The sequence below is a fragment of the Oenanthe melanoleuca genome, chromosome 10 (assembly GCF_029582105.1).
Source record: "Oenanthe melanoleuca isolate GR-GAL-2019-014 chromosome 10, OMel1.0, whole genome shotgun sequence".
Lineage (NCBI taxonomy): Eukaryota > Metazoa > Chordata > Aves > Passeriformes > Muscicapidae > Oenanthe > Oenanthe melanoleuca.
In genome coordinates, this window is record NC_079344.1 from 11,108,257 (window position 1) to 11,135,487 (window position 27,231).

At 43.4% G+C, this 27,231-nt stretch overlaps 1 protein-coding gene across 1 annotated transcript in view; it reads right to left on the reverse strand.

The window, feature by feature from the left end:
• Positions 1-27,231, reverse strand: part of AGBL1 (AGBL carboxypeptidase 1) — a 261,953-nt gene that overhangs the window by 223,062 nt on the left and 11,660 nt on the right. Inside the window, exons 2-5 of the mRNA XM_056500274.1 lie at positions 19,132-19,195; positions 17,654-17,800; positions 16,587-16,718; positions 14,171-14,264 (exon numbers count right to left, since the gene is read on the reverse strand). Coding sequence (XP_056356249.1) covers positions 14,171-14,264; positions 16,587-16,718; positions 17,654-17,800; positions 19,132-19,195 — 437 coding nt within the window. The remainder of the gene's footprint in view (positions 1-14,170; positions 14,265-16,586; positions 16,719-17,653; positions 17,801-19,131; positions 19,196-27,231) is intronic.

Sequence of the window (27,231 nt, forward strand, 5' to 3'; positions counted from 1 at the left end):
TTTCCAAGTCAGCAGCTTGCATATCTGGGCAAGAGTACAACTAGCAGACAGATAGACAAATGCAACTTCCAGATCCTGTGCTTAGGAACCAGGAGGAACAACAAAGAAAAACTCCATGTCCCAAGCCAAAGCACAATTGGATTAGCCAGTAAAACCAGGCTGTTAAAGAGTCTGGACAAAGGAGCCCTGTGCCTTGGTCACCCTTTCAGATCTCAGCTGCCAGGATATTTTTTGCTGGAAATCACTGCAGGCAGAGGAGCCTGAAAACCAAGATCTCTTCTGTTTTCTTCTACACTCTAATCTCAGCACAAGGCTCTCTGATGGACAATCCTGTACCTGTTTCTGTCTCTTGAAGAAAACGACTCCTGAAAATACAAAACCCCACTCCAGAGGAGATACAGGGTTGACTGCATGGAAGGATTTTAAGACTCACAGAACACACTGATGGTGCACCACTCAGTTCAAGAGCCTGGTGCTCTCTTGGCTCACTCCTTAGCTGTCATTTGATTTGTAGCTCATCCATTCCCAGCAGCTTTTGCTCTGGAAACCAAAGGGAGTGACATGAAGATTCCACTGACAGGAGACTGTGTGCTCCACACATGGGGGAAGACACCCAGCCTCATTTTTCTTACTTATGGATCATTCATCCTTAAAATTTCCTGAGTGTGCTGTGTACATCCAGAGAAAGGGCAGGGAGAGGGACACAATCTGTGCACCCTGCTTAGGGCAAGATCAAGTCAAATGACACTTCTTGGTGACACACCCAGGAATCCTGGGCTCAAACCTCAGCAGCATAACAGGGACTGCTTCCATTCAGAGAAATTGAACTGCAGGTGCTTTGCCACTAGGGAGTCTGATGGTGAACAATTCAGGGAGAATTTGGGGGTACCCAGGGGTTTATGATGCCAGAAAATAAGGCTGCACACACACCATATTGCTGGCAAACCACTGCAAGATTTTTATTTTGTGAATACTCTCAAATCTGCCATGAAACATCCAAGGGCAGCTTGTGTTGCTGACATCCAGGTAGAGAAGTATCTAAGCCATCACTGCTTGTGCCCAGAGCTATTGGAGAGCATAAAAGGGAGGCTGGTTTCAATGCAATCAAGGCTAAGAGCCATAGCTCTTCCTGACTGCTGGTTAGCACAAACCATCTCTAAGGCAGCAGTAATCTCAGGGTACAACATCTTTCAAAAGCACTTTGTAGTGAAAGGTTTGCTTGAGCTGTGTTTTAAATAGTCACCTTTCCTGCATGGAGCTAGGCTGCTGCAATGGATGGAAAATGTGAGTTCTCATTTCAGCTTTTCCTGTGGTTTCCAGAATTTTGAGGTCTGTTTTATTTGAGGGTTTTAGTTGGTAGGTCTTTTGAACCAAAGAAATAAACACCTTTCAGAGAAGCTAATTTAAAAAATGTGTACAACATAAGAGACTTGAAAAGGACATGAATTATGAAGCTGAAGGACTGAGAAAGCATCATCTTCCTTGATCTCTTCCAAGAAAGAAGGCTGACTTGTACAGAAGCTTTTTCTTCAAGCAAAAGTCAGATATTTCAGAATAAGAGAAGGAATGACTTCTATTGAACACAAGATAAAAAACTCCATTCTTTTTAATCTAATGGTATTGTTTCCATATTACAAGGCCCTAGAAATATCCATCAGTTTGAGTTTATATTGCACTTCCCTTCCCCTCTGGTCCTATTCAGATGAAGCACATCCATAAAGTCCAGCCAAGGAAACTCAAAGTTTAAAATCTCTAGGGAAGAGGGCTGGATTGCAGAGGATTTTTTGAATTTGCCAGAGCAAGAAGCTGTTTCATGCAGCAAGTACAAGTGCAAAAAGATGAAATTAATCTATCAAATTAATCTTCCTGCATGCAATGCATTTATCAATCCCCACGTGCTTCCCAAGGGGGTATCACTTCCCCTGATATGCACACTGATCAGATGTTTCTATCCATTACTCTTACCAAATACCAAGGATGGTGGACAGAGTTAGACCTGCCTGAAAGGTTCATATGCAAGTGGAATTTCAACAAAATATGCAGAAGAAAATGTGCAGAATAGATCACCAAATCTTTCCTGTTTTCCAGCTATTCCCACTTTTCAACCTTTCTAATGATTGTGGTCCCTAAGTGCATCCACACACAGCCCTCCAGCACTAAATTTAGTGAGAATTGGGCACTTTACAGTTTGTTGGTCCTAACTGATGCTGCCAAACAGGAACATGCTTGGGAATACTGGGGTGTCCATTTGTATGCCACACGTGCACACAATACTGAGCTTAATTGGCACTATTAAATCAGCCTCAAATTGAGAACAATGCATAAACACGCTCAAGAATCACAAAGTAACATTCTCTTACAGATTCACAATAGGCATCTTGACCTGAATTTAAAAGGCATTTTTATGTCTAAACATGCAGGCAGCACTCAGCAGGATTTTTCAAAGCTCCTTTGTATACTAAGGTCAGAGCTACCTTTTAACTGTACAGGCTAATCCATTAACCTGATGGGAGGCTTTCTTTTATGGTTACATTCCCTTTCATTTTCACACATTTAAATATCTCTGAAAATCTGGACATTCATTCAAAAATTCAGGTCTCACCTAAGTACCTTCAGTCAGTGCCAATTGCCAATTTTAAGGAATTTTTCAAATGTGCTAGAAAAAAATGGCCATTTTACCCATCATGTGTACCAAAACAGAGGACTGCAAAACACACATAGAATGTTGCTAGAAATGTATAATATTGACTAGCTTTGCCACAGGTAAGCATGAATTTTTAGGGGGGGGAAATCTTACAAATGCAGAGCAGGGAGAAAAGCTTATTAATTTGCCTGGGATTTTCAATAAGGATTTAGCAGAAGAAGCCATCCTGCTCTTCACCTCTCTCTGCCACTCTGTGGTTTGTCTTGCTGGATAGTGAGGACAGGGGGTGGGGATACTGCTGCATTGTGCAGTACATCCAGGGATACATCTGCAGGAAAAGGAAGGTGTGGGAAGCAAAATGCTTTCCCACAACAGCTTTTTGGACATCAGACTGCCAGGCTATGATAGGGAAGGCAGCAGAGTCACCTGAGGACTGATCAGGCTCACACACAACAGGACAGATGCTGCAAATGAGGATGCATCCTCTGCAGAGGCTGTCTCTGCAAGCAGGCTGAGCCACCACCCCAACAGCAGCTCCCCAACACCTGCTGTGACCCTGTCCTTGTCCTGTCCTTGTCCCCACAGCTCTGCAGGACAGCACTAGAACTTGTGGCTGCAGGGAAGGCAGCCTGCAGGTCAGAGATGAGGCTCTCTGCAGCCACAGTACCTCGAGATCTGCATTTCAGAGAACAGCTGTGTAAGACAGCAGTGGGAGCAGCACAGGTAGAGTCCTGAGAAAGAATGAGATGTTTGTTAACTCATTTCACTAGAATGCACAAGAGTCAGACTAACAGGTCTAACTGCTAGATCACCATGTTGCCTTCCACACAGCAGTTTGCCCAGCTGAGATTCAACATGCAGGAAATGTCTTTGACCCAACCTATGAGAGGATGGGCAGGAAGACTGCCAGGGCCAGCCAGAGCACAGCCTCAGCTTTTCCCCACATCTACAAGCAAGGGATTTGAGAGCAGGCAGCTCACACCAGCCTCAATTGCAGCACAGGTCACTACAGCACCATGGAGCTTTGAGGCTGCTGGGGAGGCAGCATCTGCTGTGGCTGATCCAGCCTAACCCCAACCCTGACCTAGCCACCCACACACTAATGAATTTGTTCAGTTGCACATGTCTAACTCCTTATTAAGCATTAATCTGGTCACATTTAATGCCAGTGCCTGTTCTTCACAACATTTAGCTAGAATGTTTAAAAGCAAGATAAAGTCAGTAAATGTCAAAATGCAGCACACACTGGGTCAAGTTCTCTGAATATTTTCTGTTTGAAACTTTCAATGTCACACTGACATAACTGCAGGGACTTTTTGAAGCAGTAATTTGTAGAAGCCTAAGTAATAAAAGTTAGGGGTTGGGGTTGGTTTTTTCCCCTTCCTTTCTATTGGAAATCTTCCATTTTATACAATCCAGACAAACTCTGGGATCTGAAAACAGACCATATCAAAGCCAAGGCTGGTAGAACTTAAGGTGTAAATATAATAATGAAGCAAAAGGGATAAAGAATTACAATTCATAGGAAAAATTCTGAGCCTTATTGAGATGGCTCTTCCACATAGTAAAATCTGGAAGGTGGTTAAAACTGGAACGACCACAAAATTTTAAAGTGCAGTTTTAAATAATGAAAAACAAGGAGAAAATTAAGCTTTTGACTAGACAGTGACAGCTGTTGTGCTATCTATTGCAGCATGTCCCCTATGGTCCACACAAAGCCTGAACTGTATCCTTTCAACACAGGCTACAGAAATACATGGATTTGGTGTGCTGAAGTTCTAGGATGATTCTATCTTTTCAATTCTGCAGTAATCTGGCTTTTGCTGTCTCAGAGCCATGACCTTCCCGAGGTTTGCACTTCAGGGGGAGTTCCCACTCCCATCCCCAGAGCTGCAGCCATCCATGCTGGGAATCAGCAGCCCTGCTCTTCCTCACCAGCCACTTCCTCAAGTCTTCAGGTTCTCCCCTCCACATTCCAAGCCCTGCCTCCAAACACCTCCCACAGCAGCTCAGCTCTGGGTTTATTTACAGATTTTACTGGCATTGCTGCAATTCCAAGTGTTGCCCTGCAGATAAAGAGATGGAGAAGAGCTGTGCCAGCATTAGTGAGCCAGGGCTGTGCTGAATCCGTGCCACTGCTGCTACAAAATCTCTCCCTAAAAAATTCATTTCACCTTCATTGGCAAACACTCTAATATTTACTTTATCTCTTTCATTCTCTGTAATAATTGTTTGATAGCCATTCAAAAGAGCCTGAAAGACTGAAGACTTTAGAGCTCTCTTTCAGCCACTGGAAATGAGTCCCTTGTGTTGTCTCTATCTCTAAATCCAGTTACCCTGCTGCTGCTACAGCTGGTGAGGCTGCAACAGTGCAATCAGGACAGGGAACCCTGCAGCACAAGGGCTGTTGCTAAGGCTTTGACACTCTCATATAACTCTGCTCAGGGCAGGTCTAATCACTGCTGTGCTTTAAAACCACTGATAGTTGTAGAGACTGGCTCACACTCCACCTGCCAGCATTGTCAGCACTGGTGGAGCTGGGAAAAAGCCTCAGCAACCCCAGGAAAAAGTCTTGGGGCTGATTTCCTTGTAGGGAGTACATTGTGCAAATTGCTTCTGTGGAAGTTCTGCATTGAGACTTATTTTCATTGCTTTTTTCCCAAATTTCCCTTTTCTACCTTTGGACTGAAAGCTTCTGTGGGGAGGATTTCGCAGCTGCTTCCTACCCTCCTCATAAGGGCAAGAGGCTTCTGGGTGGGAGGAGAAATGGCAATAAATCAAGTGAAAGGCAAAGAAGAGGAGATTCCTGGGCTCTCACATGTGCTGACACACAAGTGAGTGCCCTCAGCTTTATCTGCTGACTCTCTGGCCTCTATCAGAGATTCACGTCATTGCTCAGCCCAGTGATTTCCGAGGGGGAATTCTTTCTTTGTCTCCTTGACACAGGAAAACCAATGGAGGCAAACAGGCAGGGTGGGCACCCGTTCATCATCTCTGCATGCACATTCAGATAGGCTTTGTTTAGAAATCCCTTCCCTCCAGGGCTGCCTGGCTGATGTTTTCTGGAGGTTTTGGCACTTCGCAGCCACCTCAAACATGATTACAAGGTCACAGAACCACATTGCTCAACCCTTTCCTCACTGCACCAGCTCCACATTCACCCCACAGTCCACTTCAACTGCATCCCACCTGAACATAAAACCTTCCACAAATTCACTTCTCTTCTCTCCCCTTTCTCATTTCCCCCATCTGTGTTCTCACTGAATGCCTCAGAAGGGCTGAGTGTACCCTCACTACCCTTAGTAAGGCATGAGAAATGTGAGGGTTAAGTGTATTACACATATGAAAAGTCTCACATGACTGTCCCACAGCATTTCAGGGTAACACTTCAGACATGAGAGATCCTTTGTCTCCTAACATGAGACCTTTTTGCCTTCTTTACTCACACAGCCCCACCACCACTGGTGAAAGATCTCCCTGCACCTCCAGATCAGGAGCCTGCACACCTCACAGAAAACCCACCAACTTCCAGAAGTCACCCAACCCTTCATTTCTTCCTAAATTATGAAATATTTTATAATCCTTCTAGCTGTGGTCTAAATGTTAAAAACATTAATAATTCCACTCTAATTTTGACATGCTACTTACAAAATGCTTGTGATTACCAGTTCACACTTGACCTAACCTCCTATGGGGGACTATCATATTCAGCTGCAAGACAGCATCATCAACATTAACAATTCATCTAACCCAGGGAAACACTCTGAGATGCAACTGATGTATGAAATCAAGTCACACATCCCATTTGGATGGGAGTGACAGTTTCCATGATTACATGGGCACCTCAGAGAAGTCCTAGGAGGCAGTGGGACTGCAGTGAGGCACCCAGGTGTTAGTTTTAATCCAGTTACAACAAAGACCAACAGCAAAACTCATACAGCAACATGGATAATACTCCCAGACTGGATAACATGTCCTAAGAAGCTTGGGTAGCCCACACTGCAAGCCTGAGCATTTGTTAGGAGAAGGAGGAGATTTAAGCTCAAACAGAGGGAATCTCTTGTCCAGCAAACCCAGAGCTGCCTGCAGAATGGACATACCCAAAACCATCAAAAGGCCAGCCATGAACTGCATCTGCCATAGCCACCAGCTGTGAAAAGCCAAGAACTTGAGAACAGCAGGGACTTGCCCTCAGAGCATCTTTCTAAATATAGCACTAGCTACACCAAAGGGGAGAAATGATGGGCAGGCAAAGAAAGGCCTTCAGCTGAAAGCATCGTTTCTCTGTCAAACTCTGACCTGAAATAGATATAAAACATAAACTAGACCTCAAAGGCAACCATCTCTTTCAAAATAACAGTCTCAAAGCTGCTCCATTTCTAAATCAGTTCCTCCCTTCCCATGACATATAAACTTAAGAAGAAGTGAATTTCTCTCCATATAATGCTCATTCACCAATTTTCAATGCCTCAGAGGAGGGTGCAGCTGTGGTGAATTATGCCATTCCAAAGGCTACCAAGAGATGGCACCAGGATTTCTGTGTGCCACGTGTTCCTCCAGACCTCTGGAACAACCTTGGGAGATGCTGTTCCTCTCTGCCTCATCAATTCCTCATCTATTTTCAAATCTCTTTCTCCCCTGTCTCTACCTCTTAATTTTTCAATTTCTCTCATCTACTGCTATTAACAGTGCAATGCCAGTAAAGTGAAATTCTGAAATGCAACTCTATTTGTTCTGCAAAGCAGCACTGACATACCACCAGTCTGAAATGAGATTTTGTAACTGATTATTGATATTAGAACAGGTCATTCTTTGAGAGAAACCACACAGACCATAAAAATAATAAAAGAGAAGGAACTGCATGAAATTGGGACACCTCTGGCTCCAAGATCATTTCTGCTATTACAATGGCTCACTGCAATAAACTTGCACAGCAGGGTTTATTTACTCATCTTAGTGATGCAACCATCCCTGCTTCATGATAGCTGAAATTTTAGTCAAGTTGAAGAGACACTTTATAGAAACAAAAATTTTCAAGACAACACTCTTTGTTGCTGGCATCATCTCATCAGAATGGTATTTTCTAGTTTTATTTAACAGGACTTCTAGGACAAATCCCATGTAGATCAAGGCCAGATGGGAAGCAAGTCATTTAGCTGTGATATAGCTCAACTGAAATGTTTTTTCCCTTCCTGTGAATTTTCTACATGAATCAAGTGAACCAAATAGTGGCTGTTTATTCTCAAAATGCTAAGCATTGATTAATTCTGACCACATTCCAATAGAATCATGTGTTACTTTCCAATTAAATATCCAGACTGCTCAACATGATTAATGACAAAACACAGACTAACAAGAGGAATTAAGAATGATTTGCTTTTGATCTTCTATCAGGAACCACTGCCAAATAAACAAAGGCATAAAGCTGTGTATGCAGCACTCCTCAAAAAGAACCCATCACAACAGCTTCCCTATCAGGTTGAAGAAGAACTAATCCCCATGTTGGTGCCTTGAGTTTCTGCTCTTTCTCAAAATACAGTCTGGCAGTGGCCAGATATGCCAGATATTCTGCTCAAGAAGAGAGCAGCTGGAAGTTTAGACCAACCCAAGAGATGGAACAGCAGTAAATGTTTCTGGTGGTCTAACAGCAAGACATCACCCAGGATTAAGGATAGGGAAAGATCTAACACCCTGCACTGGTGTCTAGGACACATTTGCAGCTGGATCTCTTCCATGTGCCTCTCCATCATGCTCAGCAGAAAAGATAAGTCCAGTATTCAGTTCATCCCCAGTAAATGTCTCCTCTCTCTTTGTCTAAACCAGACATAGCCCACTGCTGTTCTGGTTTGTTCTGTCAAAAAAGGTCTTGTACAAACATTTCTTGATGTGGCACCTTGGTCACTTTTTAACACCATGGACTCAACACTTCAACCTTAGACTGGAAGCACCAGTTTCAAGATGAGAAAACAGATTCTCAGTTGTATGCAAACAAAACAGGATTTATAAAAAAGCAGAGTAATATATATATATATAAAACTCTATATTCAAAGCCTAATTTGAAGCTATGTACAGCCTCAACTTCAGCATTTCCGGGTCTTCCTATTTTCCTTGGTAAATCTGACAATATCTGATTAAATATGGCTTTTAGCTTTAGATGTGTTCTCCTGATCACCTTGGCATTTCTCTTTTCACTTGCATGAGCTCTGCTTCCTGTAGTCAGTAAAAATCTCCTCAGCTCCCACTATGGCAGAAATATGTGACACAGGAATCACTTCATGGCCTGAGCACTTAGCAAAGACAAGGCACCTGTGGTATTCTCACTCCTCCTGGGTTCTGAGCCCTGACACAGATGGATCTGACTCCACTTTACAAATCTCTTTCAGCAATCTTCTACCTGACCCAGCTTTAAATGCCCATTATGCCACTTCCAGCTGCCCACTGCAGACTCATCCTCCACTGCACAGAGAGAAATAAACATTTACAAGACCCCAAGTTTCTAGAGGCAAACATTTACCACAGATGAAGAGAACTTGTTTCTTTTTCCCTTCAGTATGTGAAGAATCAAGATATCCACCTCAGGTGAAATAGAGTTATATGGGAGGATTTCCTCCCTTTAATGAAAAGGGAGATTATCAGCAAGCATTTGAGGCACTGGGACTATCCAATAAGCACCAAACATAAGAAGAATTGTGATCAAATGTCAGAAGTGGGTAATGCTGGACATGAGCAAAGGCAGATAATTTCTGCATATCACATTTTCTAGTGAATTAATTTGGCACCATTCCCAGACCTTTTTTATTCACTTTCCACTTTTAATTAAGTAGTCAAACTTTACTGGAATAGGCCAATGTAGAAAGCCAAGTATTCTGAATACACACAGAAAGAGTTTTTATTTCTGATGAATACTCACTCTTGTTGTAATCTTTCATACAAGGTTTATGTGAACACTTACCATGAGCCAGCTCTGCTCAGTATGATAAATAGATGTACTCATAGAGGTTTGAAAAACAAAGACATTTTAAAAGACTCTCCAAATTGCTTTAATAAAACTGTGCACCAACATTTTAACAGCAGAAAAGGAAAACACAATGGAGGGAAGGACCAATGCACCAGTCACACCACACTTGCCATTTTCTAAAGCACAGGTCTTCCTCTTGTGAAAAGGAGAATAAATTCTCAGGGTTTTGTTTTCAGCCTCTCTGATACTCTATCTTCAACATGAGGAGTCCTAGAAGAGCCTGTACAACATGTAGCCACAGGTGAGGATACCTGGTGCCTGACAACCTGGACAGAGCCATGCAGAAGAGACCAGCTCCTGGCTGACTAGAGAGCAAACACCTTCCACTGTCACATTCCACAACCCACAACACATCCTAACACTTCTCACAACAAGCTGGGAAAACAAGCAACTGTGTTGAAAGGGACACAGGAAAGTAGGAGAGGGGTGAAAGCTGTGGAACATACAGGGATAATAATAATAAGGATGAAAGGTGAAAAGAGCAGTGATCATTGCACTGTGTGAGGCATCAGAGATGCTACATTAGAGAAGGTGTTGATGGAGTGAAGATTTGAGCATCCCACACACACTCCTATCAGATATCCCAGCTCCTGACACAAACAGAACTGAGAAAAGCAGAACATGGTCTGGCTTTATTTTAAACTGTCCCTGTGAAAGGTATCAGAAAACCTTCTCTGCAGAGCAGCACCATGAGAGATGGGCAAGACAACCTTGTCTCCAACTCTCTTGGATGTCACAGGGGTTAACTCAAGAGTTCTCTACACCTCAGAGAGTTCCATGTCTTTTCCATGTAGAATTTATCTCAGATATGGATCCTTCTGGAGAGATCCACAGTCATGGCACCAGCAAGCTGAAGACCTAAAATGCCTAACTAAAGCCAATAAAGCCCATGAGTCACAGTCTCAGGGGAATCAGAGCCACTTGGCACATACCCAGAGAAGGTCAATTGGAGCATGGGGAGACTATTTCTAAATACCCCAGAGCTTTGCCACCGGGAAAAATAAATAGAACTATGTATCTTGTTTCCACATCTTAGCGGGCTAAATAAATAGCTCTCCCAGGGCACTCTCCAGGGCAGATTCTTAAAGTGACCTTGGCCCTGCTGCTGCCCAGGGCAGGGGAATGGGGGTGTGCCCACCAGAGCAGTGGTGCATTTGCAATGCTGCATTCCTGGCAGCTGATCAGAGAGCCAGGGTAATCTCAGCTCCCACAGTTGCCGGCTGTTCCTTCCCAGCAAAAAGGCAAACCATGGTGGCACATAGTTATGAGGTGGAGAGAAGGTATCAAGAGAAATACAAAGTGAGGAGCAAAGGATTTCTGGGACAACACTGGAGTTTTCCTCTGTAGGCAGGTTAGAGGCTGGTGCTCTCCACAGCTTCCATATTGATACCCAAAAAGAAGCAGATGTGACCAAGAACCACACCAAAACACCACACTCCCAATTTCAACACAGCCACGTTGGGAAGAGCTGCACCAGTGTCAGACAGCTGGGAGCTCATGCTGAGCTAGACAAAGAAATGACCCCTTTTTATCCTTTCTCCCCAGCTCAGAACACCCATCCATAAGCTCCCTGCCCCAGTCACCTCACAAATTTTTAGCTAGAGCAAGTTAAATAATGGAAAGACATTTTCCCACATGTACCCACCTCCATTTTCTGATAAATTGCAAAGATGCTTAGGGCTTTCAGACTGCAGCTATTTCCAGGCACTTGCTAATGCTGGGAGAGAAGATCTGTAACCCACTCTACAGTCTGTTCTTCTGGTCTCAAGACCTAAAGTCTTGCCAACAATATCTCCTAAAGCCACTTTCCACAGTGAAAGCAGCACCTCCAAGTGAGCTGCAAACAGAATCTCCACTGACTAACAAGAAACTAGTGCCTTTTAATAGGTTGCAATTGTGTTTTAAAACAAAACAGGTTTGTGTGGTTCTGGTTCTGATGTGAAACAGGCTGTCTCCACTGTGCCACTGAGCTGCTCAGTTATGAAACAAAAGGCACAGCTCTGAGCCCTGGCAGGCCAGCTGAGTGGCCACCAGGCTTGAGCTGATTTATGGCCCTTGTTCATCAGATCAAGAGTGGGTGGGAGCCAAATCACCTTTTCCTGCGAGCTGGGTCCCAGCAAAGATTGTACGTGCCGTTTGCACACTCAAGAAAAATATGTTTTAAGAAGAGCACAAATATTTTAGGAAAGAAAAAGAAAATTAGGAAACTGAACTAGCAGTGAGAAAGGTCAGGTAGACAAAAATTAATGTTCAAGACACCTTTTTTCAAATAGAAAATAAATTCAAGCTTTTCAGTAATAAAAAGGCTTATTAGCTATAAAATGGAATTTACAGAGGGAAATTTTGAGTTTGCTTTTCTGGTGTTTGGGTCTGTATTCCAAATGGAAAAAAATGTCCACAGAAGAATTCAAAACAATTCTTGTGCACCAGATGAAAGGAAGAAAGAGCTAAATATTGCATATTGACAATGTGGAATCTTTGAAATCAAAAGCAGGGTGTTTCTGGTTGTTTCCCTTAGAAGTGAGTATTTTAGAGCACTTTACAGACTACATTTACAGTAACCCCCAGCAACACTCCCTGCATCTCCAAATGTATCTCAGCAAGAAGCCAGGCTAGAAAGGTATGACAGATACCAAGGTTTCCACTTTCCCTATGCAAAAGTCAATGGAAAATAAAGCACTTTTGCACAAAATTAATTTAAAAACTTGAGTGGCATTGCTTAACAGAAAACTGATACAGGCCCAAGTCCCATCACACACAGATCCTGGCCTACCACTGAAGCAGAACTAACACTGTTCTAATCACAGCCAACACTTCCACAGGAAGGAAAACAGTGAATTTAGTGGAATTTTTTAGTTAAGCATGGTCTTGGACCCATCAATCACTTCTGCTTGCCTCAGAAGCCAAGCCCAGCTCTGGGTCTAACTCATCTTGGGCACCCCATCATACATAAAGCAGTTCTCCTGGTTGCCCATATCTTAAAGTTATTACATGAGGTCTGAGGGGAATGTTGAAGAATGCAGAGATATCCTAGGAATAATATCTTACTGGTAATAATCTTTGGGTTGAGTAATATCCAAACCTCTGTGTAGGAACATCGTGGTATCCCCATGTAGAGGAATCTCAGGTACTTTGTCTGAGAGAACTGAAGCTGTGAAGCAGTTCCAGGTACCTGGCACTGTGCTAGAAACCCAAAAGCACAGGCAAAAGTGAGTTGGCTCCCATCAACAAAGCAGCTGCAGGAAGCTGTGCATCTGCTGGGCCCCCTAACTACCTTATTTAGAAAAGCAAAATGTCAAAAAATGGTGTATCTCCAGACATGTAGGCAGAGGAACTGGAGGAAAGCTGCCCTTAGCTAACAACAGTACTGAGTGTTGATGTGCAGCTTCAGCACTGATGGCTGGTGCAAATTAATGCAGATTCCTTCCCAGCTATTCTGTAAATTGGGATATTGAGAGAACTGGTGTCAGTCTTTGATGGTAACAGCAGGATGGACATTATTTAATGCATCCAGGGTGACTGGCCTCCACTTCAACCACAGCTAAGCAATCAGTGGCCAAACTGTGGCTGTTCATCCTTCTCCCCTCGTGCTCTACCTGAAGCTGCTTCCTCAGTAATCACCAGCCATGGACCTCACCCACATCAGGTCCATGCAGAAGCCACAGCCAGCTGAATGCTGCCATGTCCTTGCTGGCACATGCCTGAGCAAGCAGGGACTGTGCCCCACAAGCCACTGCATGTCCCAGCAGGAGAACTGGCAGGTTCTGTGTGGCTTAAACAAACAGGATTGTGTGGGCACAGCTCACAGCAGCAAATTCTTCCTCCTGCTTTTAAAGAGCAAGCCACAGACACTGGCTTGTTTTGCTCTTTTGATGCAGATGTTTTGCTCTTATGAAGTTTGTCTTGAAAGGCATCTGAGGAAGTGGGCAGAACAGACACCTTGAGGACTAACATTCAGCAATAAGATGAAGACATAAAATGGACTTGATGTCTTCAGAAAAGAACTATTTGAGATATGTGGGATGGGCTTAAAAGCAGACGCAGATTAATACTAGTAAGAACTGTCATACTTCAAAAATATCATGATGACCAGGTCATGACTCCCTGCAAATGGAGGATGAGGCAGCACTGCCACGATTCCACTCTAGCTACCCCCAGGCTGTGGTGGCAGGAGGCTCTTGCTGAGTGGGAGGCAGGAGTGGCTTGGCTGCCAGCACATGCTTCTGAAAAGCCAGTTGTGGCTGGGAAATGAAGGAGGGTACCTTGCAATCAAACTGCCATCGCTGTCTAGGGCACACTACAAATAAAGGGCCACCAGCATGAATCATATGATGAATCACAGCATTAACGTGTCCTTCGGGGAACTATTTCTGCCTCTTAAAAAGCCCTGCAGATTTAAAGTGAGTGGAAACTGCATACATTTCTGATTTCTTTGCCTCTTCAAGTGGAACCAAAATTTTATTTCTTGCTGTCCTGGAAAGATGAGTTCCCTTGGGGCTAGTGCCTACCTGACCGTCCTGACGTGTCTCTTGCTGTAGGGAGTGATGACTTTGAAAAGCAGCTCCATGGCTCCATTGATGCCAAGCATAGTTCCCGTGGTAACTATGGCAATAAAAGGGAAAAGCAGTCAGCTCTGAAGCAGGCAGCTGGCAAACATTGCTTAGAAGGGATGTGGGGAAGAGTAGCTGCCCCTGGGGCTATGAGCTCTCTGGGATCCCATCTGGACTCCAGAGGTCCCCTTACAAACACAGAAAGTGAAGCACAAAGCTGTCTGTGGACACAACCTGAGCCAAAAATGGGTGTGAAACCAATCCTGCAGCTCTTTCCCAATTTCCCCAAAGCCCCCTTTCCTGTACACATTGTACACTCCAGAGAGCAAATCCTAATTAAACAGGGTCTTCTCCCAGAATAAAAAATGACAGAGCTCAAATTCATCCCACATTTCTTACATGCAACTCTATGAGGATAGTTCATTTCATAGGGGCTTACAGGGCAGAGTTTTCTTTCTGTGCCATTATTCAGCAGAGTGAAAGTGGGTTTGGGGGGCTTCTGAATGCAGCTTAATTTCATCCAGGCCAATTTTCTCTTTAATCCTTCACTTTTTAACACACTAGGAACTTTTACAGACAGATTTTGCAATCAGTTTCAATACCTAATGCATAGCCTAGGTGTTTAGCCAGACCTCCCCACTATGAGACAGGATATCTCTGTGTAATGAAGGAAGAAATACAGCCTTGAAATATTAAATGTAAGCGACCAAGGTGAAAGGATCAGTAATCAACAGCAGCCAGAAGGAGCCCTGGCTGCCTGCCCACTGCTGGGTTTTGGCTGTTTTGTAGATATCTCCCAGTGGTCATCAGAGAGCTGCCAGAGGGCCCATCATCTCCTGCTGTCCTACTGTGTCCCTGCCAAGCTGTGCTGTGATGGAAAGCCTTGCAAGGCCTGCCAGCCACACTCACACTGCCTGGCAATTCATTAGAGACAGGGTGCTGGGCAAGGCTGCTCGAGCTCATCCTGCTCCAGAGCAGGATGTGGGCAGCCACAAACACCTGGTGGCACTGAAGGGAGTGACAGAGTGGGGCATGAGGTGACACAAGGACTCATCTTTACTGTTCTCATGCCTAAACTCTCAAGAGTTTTGTATGATTCTGGCTTCCCTTAAGTTACTCTGTAATTTTTAATGTTGGGAACATGTAATCCCCTGGTTTGATATCATATCCACACAGATTTTCACCTAACCTCCCCTGCAGGCTCCCAGCTGGGCCACAGAACCCACAAAGTCAAAGTTATTAATGGAGAGTGCTGGAGGTACATGGAGAGTAACAAAGGTGCTCCAGCAAAGGTGCAGAGCTGGGTTCTGGTCTGACATTAACAGAAAGGGAGCCAGGCTGCCATGTGCATCCCAAAACCTCTGCAGAAACAGCAGCTGAACTGAGTGCAGGTGCACTGGAGCAGGGAAGTGGGCACACCATCATTTTGGGTGAGGGGCACCCCAGGGTCACTGCACAGCTGTGAAACACAAATAAAGGCACATTTCATCTTCTGTCTCTGGCTGCATTTTCAGCCACACTCAGACTTTCAAATACTGCTTATCAGGGGAGAGGGGTTGAGTGTTGAGGCTTGGCTGCTTGCCTGAGGAAGCCCAAAGCATGAAGCCAGCTCCTGTCCAGGCAGAAGGGACCTGCAGGAGAGCTAAATCTCAGGATGCACATAGCATTCTGCAGCCAGGATGGCCATCAAGACTTATCTGCTGGGTGAGGGATGTAGGGAAGGAGAGGAAAGGGTTAGAGTGAGAAAAGGGAAATTTGTGCTTTATAGCACAGAAAGCCTGTGTGAATCTGTAATGATCCCAAGAGAGGATACTGGAAATCCCATTGCTTGAATCATTTAACACGAGGGCATTGCCAGGCAATAAAAGCTGGGAGAATTCACATCTGAGGGGATACTAGTCAAAAGACCAGGATCTAGCATCTGCTTCCTGGGAGACCTTGAATAAGTAACAGATTTCTCTCTCCCTCTGCTTCTCCACCCTCATGGAGCTGCTCTGAGGATCAATATAATCAACAACAGTGAGACATTTGGCTGTTATGGTAATGGGAACTGTAGAGAGACTTAAGGTACCCAGGTTTCACAGCAGAAGAATTGACTGTCTATATTCCAGAATAGAAGATCTTTGCCATTAATATTTTTCACTATAGCATTTTTATTTCCATAGCTTGCAGATGAAATGCACTTTAAAGGCTGCATAGGCCCCTTGAGGAGCACCTTTTTCTAAGGTTGTTCTGGTTTTTGTGCTTTTCTGTATATTAATGGTGCATGCAGGCACTAACCCTACCAGGAATAATGTTTCTTTGCATTGAAATGACTAAAAAAGAGCCCTGCTGGTTGTCACACAGAAGAGAAGAGGAAAATCCTGGCACTCACCATTAGAAGCACAAACCCTCAGGACCCAGAGGCAGTGGGTGAGGTGCAGGTGGTGGCCCAGGTGTCTTCTTGCCAAGCTCAGTATTATATCAGTGGCTTCTGCCTTCTGCACTTTAAGCCCAAACTTCCTATCTGTGAAAAGCAAATGAGAATTAACTATTCAAAACTATTGCTGGTCATTGCAGCTGTGCTGCTAAACATACATTTATTAAGCCTTGTAACTCAAAATCTTATAAGAATCTCACTGAAAACAGAAAAACATGGGATTTACTTTGTGTCATTATATTTGAAGCATAGAATAGTCTGAACTGAAAAAGACCTTTAAAGGCCACCTAGTCCAAACCCCTCACAATCACTTGCACTACCCAAGGTTGCTCAGAGCCCTGTCCAATCTGACCCTGAATATTTCCAGGGATAGGGCATCCACCCTATCTGGGCAACCTGTGCCAGTGCCTCACCATCCTTATCATGAAATATTTCTTCCTTACATCTTATCTAAACCTATCCTCTTTCAATTTAAAACCATTACTCCTTGTCTTGTATTACAGCATCAAAGTGTAACTAGGCTGGAAAAGACCTCCAAGATCATCAAGTCCAACCCACACTCTAACACCTCAATAAACCATGGCACCAAGTGCCACCTCCAGTCTTTTTTTAAATACATCCAGGATGGTGACTCCACCACATCCTCAGGCAAAGCATTCCAATATTTTATTATTCTTTCATTAAAAAACTTCTTCCTAATATCCAACCTGTATCTCCCTTGGCACAGCTTGGGACTGTGTTCTCTGGTTCTGTCAAGAACCAGCCCCACCTGACTACAGCCACCTTTCAGGAGTTGTAGAGAGTGATAAGGTCACCCCTGAGTCTCCTTTTCTCCAGGCTGAACACCTCCAGCTCCCTCAGCTGTTCCTCACAGGGTTTGTGTTCCAAGCCCCTCACCAGCCCTGCTGCCCTTCTCTGGATGAGTGTATCAACAGGCCCTGCTAGAATGTCTGTCCCTTCAGCTTCTGCTGGCGCTGAGGCCATGACTGCCCTGCCTGCCCTGCCCCAGCAGTGAGCAGTACCTCTCTGGCCCACCCTGGCCAGCAGCCTCAGCAGGGGCAGCAGGGTGCCCTGGTCCGGGGGCTCTGTCCGGGCGGCCGTGGCCAGCGCCTGCAGCAGCGCCTCGCTGCCCCCTTTGCTCACCACGTAGTGAATTCTGCGTCCAGTGCCTGGGGAAGAGAGGAGAGACTGCTCAGAGCATCCCTTCCCTGAGCCACAGCTGCCACAAACCCCCAGGTGCAAGAGCTTCAGGCAATATTTGGGTGCCGTGAGCTTTGCAGAACTGGCCATGGACCCCAGGTGGAACTGTGTGCTCTGCTGCCTGTCACCACCACAGCCCTTGCCTCTCCAAAGCCACGTGCTGCAGGAGTTTTTCACTCTGCACTGAAATGTGGCAGAGAGGAATAAGCAGAGACAGCGACAGGTTTCAAAGCAGCAAAAGGCTCAGTGATCTTTTCTTAGATACTGGAAATTAAACAAGGAAAGAACTAAAGCTGCACTGGGCTTCTGCCAAATGAAAAGGAATCCTAGAGAAGCCTTGGGGACAGCTTTCAAATAAATGTAGGTCTCCAAAGAAACCACACTCTAACCCTGGGAGCCTTGCTGTGTTAACAAACATTGATCCAGGCTCTGGCTGGGGATGCTGCTCACCCAGTTCCCAGAGGAGAGCAGGACCCCCTGTTCTCCATCCCTGCACCCAGCTGAGGATCAGGGCTGCAGGGTTCCAAAACACAGCCCCAGATGGACAGGAGATGCCTCTGGTGGGGCTTCCAGGAGTGGGGTACCAGCCCTCATCAATGCAGCCCCCACAGCCTGGCAGGTTAGCTGGGTTGGGAATTGTTTAGCAGATGATATTTTTGTGGTGGAGAAGAAAGGAAAAGGAACTTGACTGTTTTTTCAGTTCTTTTGCCAATACATTTATTTTTTCATGCAGCTTTCAGCACATCAAGTGACATCCATTCCCTGCAGGCCAAGGTAGAAGTGCCTTTTGGAGAGAGGCTGAACACTGCATTAAAGGGTTCCTGGGCTCTGAAAAATCAGGTTCCTTTCCCTGCCTTACAGTCCTCTCTCCAATGGCACTGAACATTTCCAAATTGACTGCCATGGATTATGAAATACTTTTCATGGGCATCTTCAAAAAGGAAAGGGAAAGGGAAAGGGAAAGGGAAAGGGAAAGGGAAAGGGAAAGGGAAAGGGAAAGGGAAAGGGAAAGGGAAAGGGAAAGGGAAAGGGAAAGGGAAAGGGAAAGGGAAAGGGAAAGGGAAAGGGAAAGGGAAAGGGAAAAGGAAAGGAGAAAACTTTCTCTGAGTCTCTTTTCTGTAACACATTGAATAAACTCAGTTTTCCAAACACAAGAGTAAGGACTGCTGATCAATTTATATTTTTTTCACCTTGCAAACACCTGGTCAAGTTTAAATGCAAGTATGAATTCCCTGACTTACTTGAGGACCCCCTTTCTGCCCTAGCCCACAGCCACTGCCCCAAATCTTTGCTTCCTTACCCAAAGACAGCAGGTCAGTGAGGACACTGAGAATGTTCAGGATGACATCCTTGTCACAGGAGCTCTGGAATGGGAACACACCAAATTTACAGATCAGTTCAGAACAGGACACTCTGTGCTGCACAGGGCTGCAGTGCATCAGGCAGTGCAGAGGCACTGAGATCCTTGTTTGGATGCTGAGCACTTTTGTGCCATCTGGACAGTGAAGATGTGGAAACATATTGATAACACATTTTAAAGCCTCTAACATATCATACTACACCTTATTTAATAACAGTAGAATTTCTGTAGCACTTACATCTAAATTCTAAACAAAAGCTCTCTTTTGGTTTGATCTGGCTACCCCAAAGTTGGGGAAATTCTGTATCACAAAGAAATGCTAAATGTGAGGTGGTTTTCCATGACAGCACTTCTTATTTTTAGAGCTGAAGAACAATATATTTAAATTATACTAATCCCAGCTCCAAGAAAATTTCCCTGTCTTTGCAGCCACAACCACGTGGAAACTTTGAATTTGAGAAGAAGAAAAATTCCTAAGACTATTTTTAAACTAATATAATTTAATTTTAAGACCAAGTTACTACCACACTTTGCATGACACATTCTGCTTTAGAGTCACTTTAAATTTTGCATTAAAGGAAATAAGATGTAATGCACTTGAGGAGAAGGAAGCACATGATATTTGCCATCCATCTGTGTGATATACTGGACCCTTCTTTAATCCTCCTCCAAACAGATTTCACTGCTGTGATTCAAGAACTAATCACTAGTCTGTATTTCAATTTGAGGGCTTTGGGTTAAGATCTGGATGTCTTTATTTCTGAACTGATACACCACCATAGAAATTTCTAATATAATGCAAAACTTGCATTTGAACAGCCTTGGTCCCAAATAACCTTAGGATCACACAAACTATAATGGAATCACTTTATTTTCAATTAAATGATGACAATAAGATAACATCTCACAAATATATGGTTCCTATCTTTCTGAATGTTGAACTGCTTCAGAAACTTAACCTACCTTGTAACTTAAACTAACCTGGTATCTATTCTAGATACATGTGATCATTTTACCAACCAAATTGATTCAACCATTCTCTGACATATTTAACATTATGCAACTCTGTATTTAAGACAAGGAGTCGAGAATTAACACCTAGCAAAAAGAAACTCCAGAAAGAATATTAGGAAAAATCTAATTCAGATCTGTAATAATGACTGTTAATGCAAATGGACCATTTTTTCCCAATGGATCCCTGAAAAAGTCACAGCACAAGCTGACAAGGTGCTGAGGATTGTGTAGCTAATTAGGGAGCTGCAGTTCATACCTCCTCCTTTGTTACAGCTGGGGAGGGTATGCACAGGGTGAGACACGGGGATGAAGCAGGACATTGATCAGTCTGCAGTCAGAGCAGGTGACTGCCAGCCTGGAGAAACAGATTTCCACCCCTGTGACAGAAATCCTGTAGGATGCTTGGCAGCTCCCTGCAACCAGATCTCCTTCTGTATTGGCAAACTGCACGTGCCATTTTCTGCATGGAGTAACTACATTAGTGCCAATGTTTCCCATCTTCTGTATCCTAAACCTTGTGTGTATTCTTAGATTATTTTTTTCCCCCCCAGTCATAATTATTAACAAAAACCCCTCCAAATCTCTGCAAAACCATCATACTGGTTTTGGTCAATTAGCAGTGCTACCAACCATTTCCTGCTCAAGCCACAGAGACAAGAGGTGTGAGCAGGGGAATGAGAGAAAAGAACAAGATGTAGTCAGGGAAAGGGAAGGAAGGAAAGAAGAAGAGTCAGGTGAGGGTGAGATTGGAGCAAACAGACAGAGAACCACTTCTGAAATGGGGGCTCAGTGGAGAAGGTCTGTGAGCACTGATGGCTTTCTCAAGGCTCAACTTGCTTTTGCTCTTAGCTAGAATCCACAGGCAAAGTGCCTGTGTCACCCCCACCTCAGAGCTGGCCCGTGCCAGAGAGGGAACCTGCTGTATCTATTCATTATTAACTCAATAAGCAGGGATCTCAGCACTGAACATTCAAGTTCAGCCCTTTTATTATCCACATTGAAATCAAAGGCTTGGTGATAGGATTACTGCTCCTTTCAGAGCCAAGCCAAACAGAACGTGGCTTTAATGAAATCCAGCAACTCTTGTTTCACCAAGTATTGCCACCCTCACCTTAGAGGAGTCCAGATTTGTGCCACTGGCTCAAGGGACCACTCAGCAAGGAAAGTCTGCAGCAGGTCAGAGCAGTTCTGAGCAGCATTACTCTTGGGTGAGATACATCATCTTAGTTCTATGTTAATCTTCCTAATTCATATCTTTGATCATTTGAGCTGGTTCAAGTCTCCCAGACTAAACAAAGAACACTCAGAGCTCTCTTCCCAAGAGTTTCTTGGCATTTTTTAGCACAGGGACTTAATAGTCAGGGGCAGGCTGTCAGGAGTGATGAGTATCCATCAGATTTACAGACTCCAGGAAGACTTACTGTTCTCAACACCTTTTTAAATATCAGAGTTGCCTAAATCAGAACTGTCCTCTGGTTTTGTCTTGCTGCCTCTCAGTATCCCTTTCCTCTGTAGGTGGATGGATTACACATTAAGGTTTCAGTAATGAAGTCTTCATTGATTTATGCTCCTATTACACTGGGTTGTTTATTTTAACTGATTGGATTGTGGGTTCCTAAGCCATTAACACAAATAGTGATGACATAAGATATCCTCTGACTTTCCATGCGCTTTATCCAGGGACTCAGGCAAACAAAGAACTTGAGGGAACATGAAAGATCAACCTTTAAAACGTGAAAATTAAAGCTGGGTGATATTGCCAAATATTTTACCTGAGTGTTTACTGTTGATATTTTAGCACTAAAATTCTGTGTTGGTGCCTCATTGCTCCCTTCCTCCTGCACCCTACTGAAGGAGTTGGATGACTCATGTGTTGGCTGAAACAGCAGATAAAACCCCAATCTCACTCCAAATTCTAACATATTTCCCACTAACTTTAGTGGCACCACTGAATAACAGAGACTTCTGCAGAAGAACACAGCTTCTATTTATAATGGCAAGACAACATAGAAAAAAACAACCCTAAAGCTGCTATTGTCTTGCTAGATGACAACTAGCCTCTTGAAAAGAAACAACTCAAATTTTGATTAATTAGCTTCAGGTTTTCAAAGTCATCAAATATATTTGGACATTGAAATCCATTAGAATCGATTGTTTAAATTAATACACATAACAAACTCCTTGTGGATGAATTGCCAACATATTCATTCATAAAAAAAAATCAGTAAATCTTTTTGAACAGTAAGTACAAATGAGAAAATCACAACTTGTGCCTGATCTAAAAAAGATGAATAGAGTAATTTCTTTAATGCAAATTTCTTACCCAGCTCTGGTAAAAATAAACATATTAGTTATTTTTATTGAAAGAGATGTTTGATAGTTTAAGAACAAACCATAACCAAAGAGAGGAGAAAAGTAAAATTCCTCTTGCTAAGTGTTTTCCATTCCTGCCAGCACTTACAAATGTTAGATACAGCATCTACATGTGCACAGCCTAATGAAGATGCATTTGTTGTATATGGGTGGAATAAGAGCAGACAAAAGTTCCCAGAGGCTTAAACTAGATTACAAAATCGCTGACCTCCTGCAGGATTTCACTAAAAGGATTTAAAGTTAGAGCCAAATTGTTACCTATTAACAACAGCCTGTAGTTGCCTTTCACAGGCTGGACAAAGGCTAAAGTAACAAAACAATCACTTTAAATATCAAGCATGGCTGTATTTTTTGTTCAGAGCCCCTCATCTCCTTTAGCCTTATTCCAGCAAAGCATCCTGTCTTCCTCACCCAACCAGGAGTATCACAAGGATGAGCTCAGATGCATTTAATCAGCTCCTGGCTGAGAGCTCCTCTCTGAGCTTTTTCTGGGAATTAATCCCTGAAACACTGGGGTTAGCTTGGCAGAAGCTCCTCAGAGATAAACAGCAGGAGGATGGAGAAAGCCAGGAATAAAAGAAATACCCCAGCACATCGTCATTGATAGGTTACAGGCAGCAAGTGATTAATTGGTGACATTGGGCTTGGAGGACAACAGCTCGATCCCAGCATTTCTGACTGGCAGCTGGGCTTATTTCACTGACCCACGATTAAGCAGGGAACAGCTCCTGTCTCCTTGTTCTGCTCCTGGGAACATGCCAAGACCAGCTGTTATTTACTCAAGACAAGATTATAAAATTGCTACTAAGCCACAATAACAGGTAACCTCAGGGAAATCTCTGGGGATGTTTTCCACAAGACTCAGGAATCCAACAGAGGTGGGATTTTCCGTGTCCTGCCTGGAGGACAGCAGCCACCAGTGCCATTCCTCCTCCAGCACTCCCTTCAAACAAAAACCTTCCATAAACTCAGTCTTATGGGCTTTTGTGTCTTTTGCCTAAAGGCAAGTATTTCCCTGAATGAGACACACAGCCTACTGAGAGGGTTTGTTGGGAGCCTAAGCATTAATTCAGAGAAAAGGCGGACACCCAGAAAGAAATCAAACAGCATTAATTTGTGCAGTGCGAGATTTACTAATAAATATTTTATTTGGGGGAAGAAATACAAAGCAGTTATTCCAATCACAAAAATAATGAATGCAAAATGAAAGAAGTCGCTCTTGCAAGACAACGTGTCACATGGTTTCTACCAATACATCTTTTAAATTAATTGTTGAATTGTGTGACTGCTTAGGAAAAATCTCCCAAACAAACAACAAAACAAAATGGTCTAATTTTAAAGAAAAGATTCTGCTGCACTGGGCTAAAAAACTTCCAGACCTTGTTTGTTTGGGTCTTTTTTAGTGAGACTAAGGAATAGGATATCCAGTTCCAGGGTTTGTTTGTTTATTTGTTTGTTTGTTTGTTTTAAAATAGCCTGTTTCTAAATACGGAAGCAGGGTTTGACCTGTCCAAAATATATCCTCCTCTCTTCTCTTTCCCTTAATAAATTTGCTCACACAAATAGCAGTCAGCAGCCCAACTGCCTGTGTAATGAGACTTTCATCTGCAAGTCAGATTTCTCACTCTCTGCACTTGAAGCCTATTGAAGAGAAATTCTGGTGCAAAATTAATACTGGCTAAAATCAAGAGCAGGTTAGAGGCTGAGCAGCATTAGTCCTCACTGCCTCCTGAGACTCTAGAAAATACTGGTTCTAATTACTCTCTTAATGCTTAAATCAGTTCTCTGCCAGCAAGGTAGAGGTGCCACCAGGCCAAACTGCTGGGCACAGCCACTCACCGCTGGCATTATGGATTTACCAGCTGGATATCTCCTTCCCACAGCTGACTACCCACCCTTACAATAACTGTGAAGCCAGGTTTGGAGCCTTATGTTCTGTGCTTTGTCAGAGTAAATTGCTTTTTCTAATTTAAGAGGAGCTAAAAATTCACACTTAAATAAGAGAGCAAAATACCCTGGAGAGTTTCTTGTCTGTATGCTCCTATCCTCAGCCTCAATATTCAGCCAGCTACGTGTGATTTCTTCTTGTTGGAAGATGCACAGTATTTGTTACATGGAAGTTTAAGGGGGAAAAATCATTATTTCTGAGGGAGAAAAAAGGGTTCAGAGACCTCAAAAATATCAGTAGGCAACCACAGAGTAAGGGAGATTTCCAATTAAAGTGATTATGGCCTGAATTTTGGCATAAGTGGAACACCTTCTTAACAATACTACCATTATCCAGCCTTAGAAGGATTCCAAGAAATTATGGTCAAACTGCCCCTGCTCCCAAAATAACCATCCAAACATCCTCAGCATCACCACAAGAGTCACCATCCTCTGTGATAAACACTGAGTGCATTTCTTGGTCCAAATCTGAATTTCCTCTTCTGAGGAGCCAGATAGGCCTGAGCAAGCCAGGAAACTCAGAGGAGATATGGAAGGAAAAGGGGCTATTTAAAGCCTGAGAGAGGAGGACCTTGCTGCTCTGGGAGTGTCCTAAGTGACCTCTTTAATCCTGGGAGAAAGGCGTCCGCAGCTGTGGGGGATCACGTAGCCCTCAAACTGTACCCGGGGAAGCCAAGGGGCCTCCAGGGACAGCACACATGGCACAGCAACTTCTTAATCCTGCTCCCCAGCCTTGGGGACAAGTCCCTCTTGCTGGCCCTGGCCACCCCTGTGGCAAGCACCCCACTGAGCCAAGTGCCAGACATTTCTTTTCCTACTGATGCTTCACACCACACCAAGCCCCAAGCGGGAATTATGGGGTTTATATCAGAAAATACAGCAAAGACTCATTAAAAATGTCCCTCCCTCTGGCCTGCTGCAGTCAGCTGGGTGGCTTTTTTCATGGCTTGCAATGACCTGAAGTTCTGGGTTTTTCTCACCTTTGTTTGCACTTGGGTGGGATAACCTGCAGCATCTTTTTCAGTAACGCATCAGATCACAGCTGGGTGCTGTGGTTCCAACCCTTCACACTGGGTGGCAGCCCATCCAGGTGAGCAGGAGTGCCTCAAAGCCAACTTCTAACATGCAAATGGACAGGGCTTTGCTCCTATTCACTGAGCTTCAGGACTTCCTCTCAAAGGACTGAACTGCTTCAAGGCAGAGATGGGAAAATTCCAAACTTACATCCTAATGCCTTCAAAATATTAAAGGTGTTGAGATGAAACAGCTTGGCTTAAGCTGATCTCTAGCCAAAACAACTTGGTAAATATCATGGTGAAAATCATCTATGCCAAGGAATCTCACAAAATTTAATGCAATAAATTGCACCAACATAACACCTTGTATCAGAGGATCACAGACTTCTTCACAAATATTAGCTAACACCTGCCCAATAGCATCCCTCATCAAGATCAGATTGTTTCTTATTTTCCTGGTGGGAAATATCACCCTGTGGTGGGAAATTCACTTAGTCAATACCTGAGGATAGCCAGCAGAGCCAGGATAGCTATTACAACAAAATGAAGCAGAAACACTATGTGCACAGAAGTACTGTGGCCCTCAATCACACACTTACTTCCATCTATTTGTGAGGAGTCCAAAATTTTCCTTCCCTGAGATTTCCCAACTTCCCAGAAGTAAGTGCAGCAGAAAAATCTATCCCCACAGGAATACTGATGCCAGATTGAGAGAAGAAAGAGCTACTCCCCACCAACAGGTCCCAGAGCTTGGGACTCATTCTTGCTGATGAAAAAGAGATTCATCCTTGTGCCAAGAGATGAGGAGGATACTACATTTAATTAATCCATACAGGAATTAGCAAGCACACAGATCATGACCTGACCTTTTTCCAAAGGATGTTTTACCTGCTGTGTCAAAAAGACTCAAAGGTGTTTCAGAGCAAGGTCATTCATCTCAATGCCACGTTATTGGTGTGTCACTGCAATAAAATATATTCACACCCAGATTTCTACAGGAATTGTAGAAATTGTAGCCCTGACAGATTTCAGTATCTTGGACACTGTTGGCAAAGTAAACTCTTTTTTTTTCTCTCTTTTCACGCCAAAGTTTTCTCACTGTTCTCAAAGAAAAGCTTGTCCTTGTGCAGAAGTTCCTCCTGATACAAAGTTCCTTTTTATCACTTGCTCCTCTCACTAATGTGCCTCTAATAGAGCAATTACTTTATTATGCAGAAACGGTGGTAAAACACATTATTATATAACCCTCAAATGCTTCTGTCAAATTGGAAGCGTTAAAAGAATGAGGAAACTTTGAGATAAATCAAAACACGTGATATTCTGCAAAAGGCTTTTAGACTTTCTTTTGAATATTTCTAATGTTCTTTCTGTAATTTCTACTGCAGATAAATTCTCCCAGGTTTTATCTCTTATTTTACAATAAGTTACCTATGACACCTAAAGATTTTGACTGTATTTAATGTTATATTATTCTCTTTTTTGCTCTTTTTAATCTATTTTTATTTTAATGCCAAGATTATCCTAGCATATGCCTTTCACATTCTCTTATTAAGTTTCTGTAAGGCATTAACCATTCTTGTACAATGAATTCTATATGCATGCCAGCACCTACTGTTTATTGCTGTTTCTTGGATTTATTCCTATATTTTTCATTACTTTTGCTGTTACTGAATTAATTTAAAATATTAAT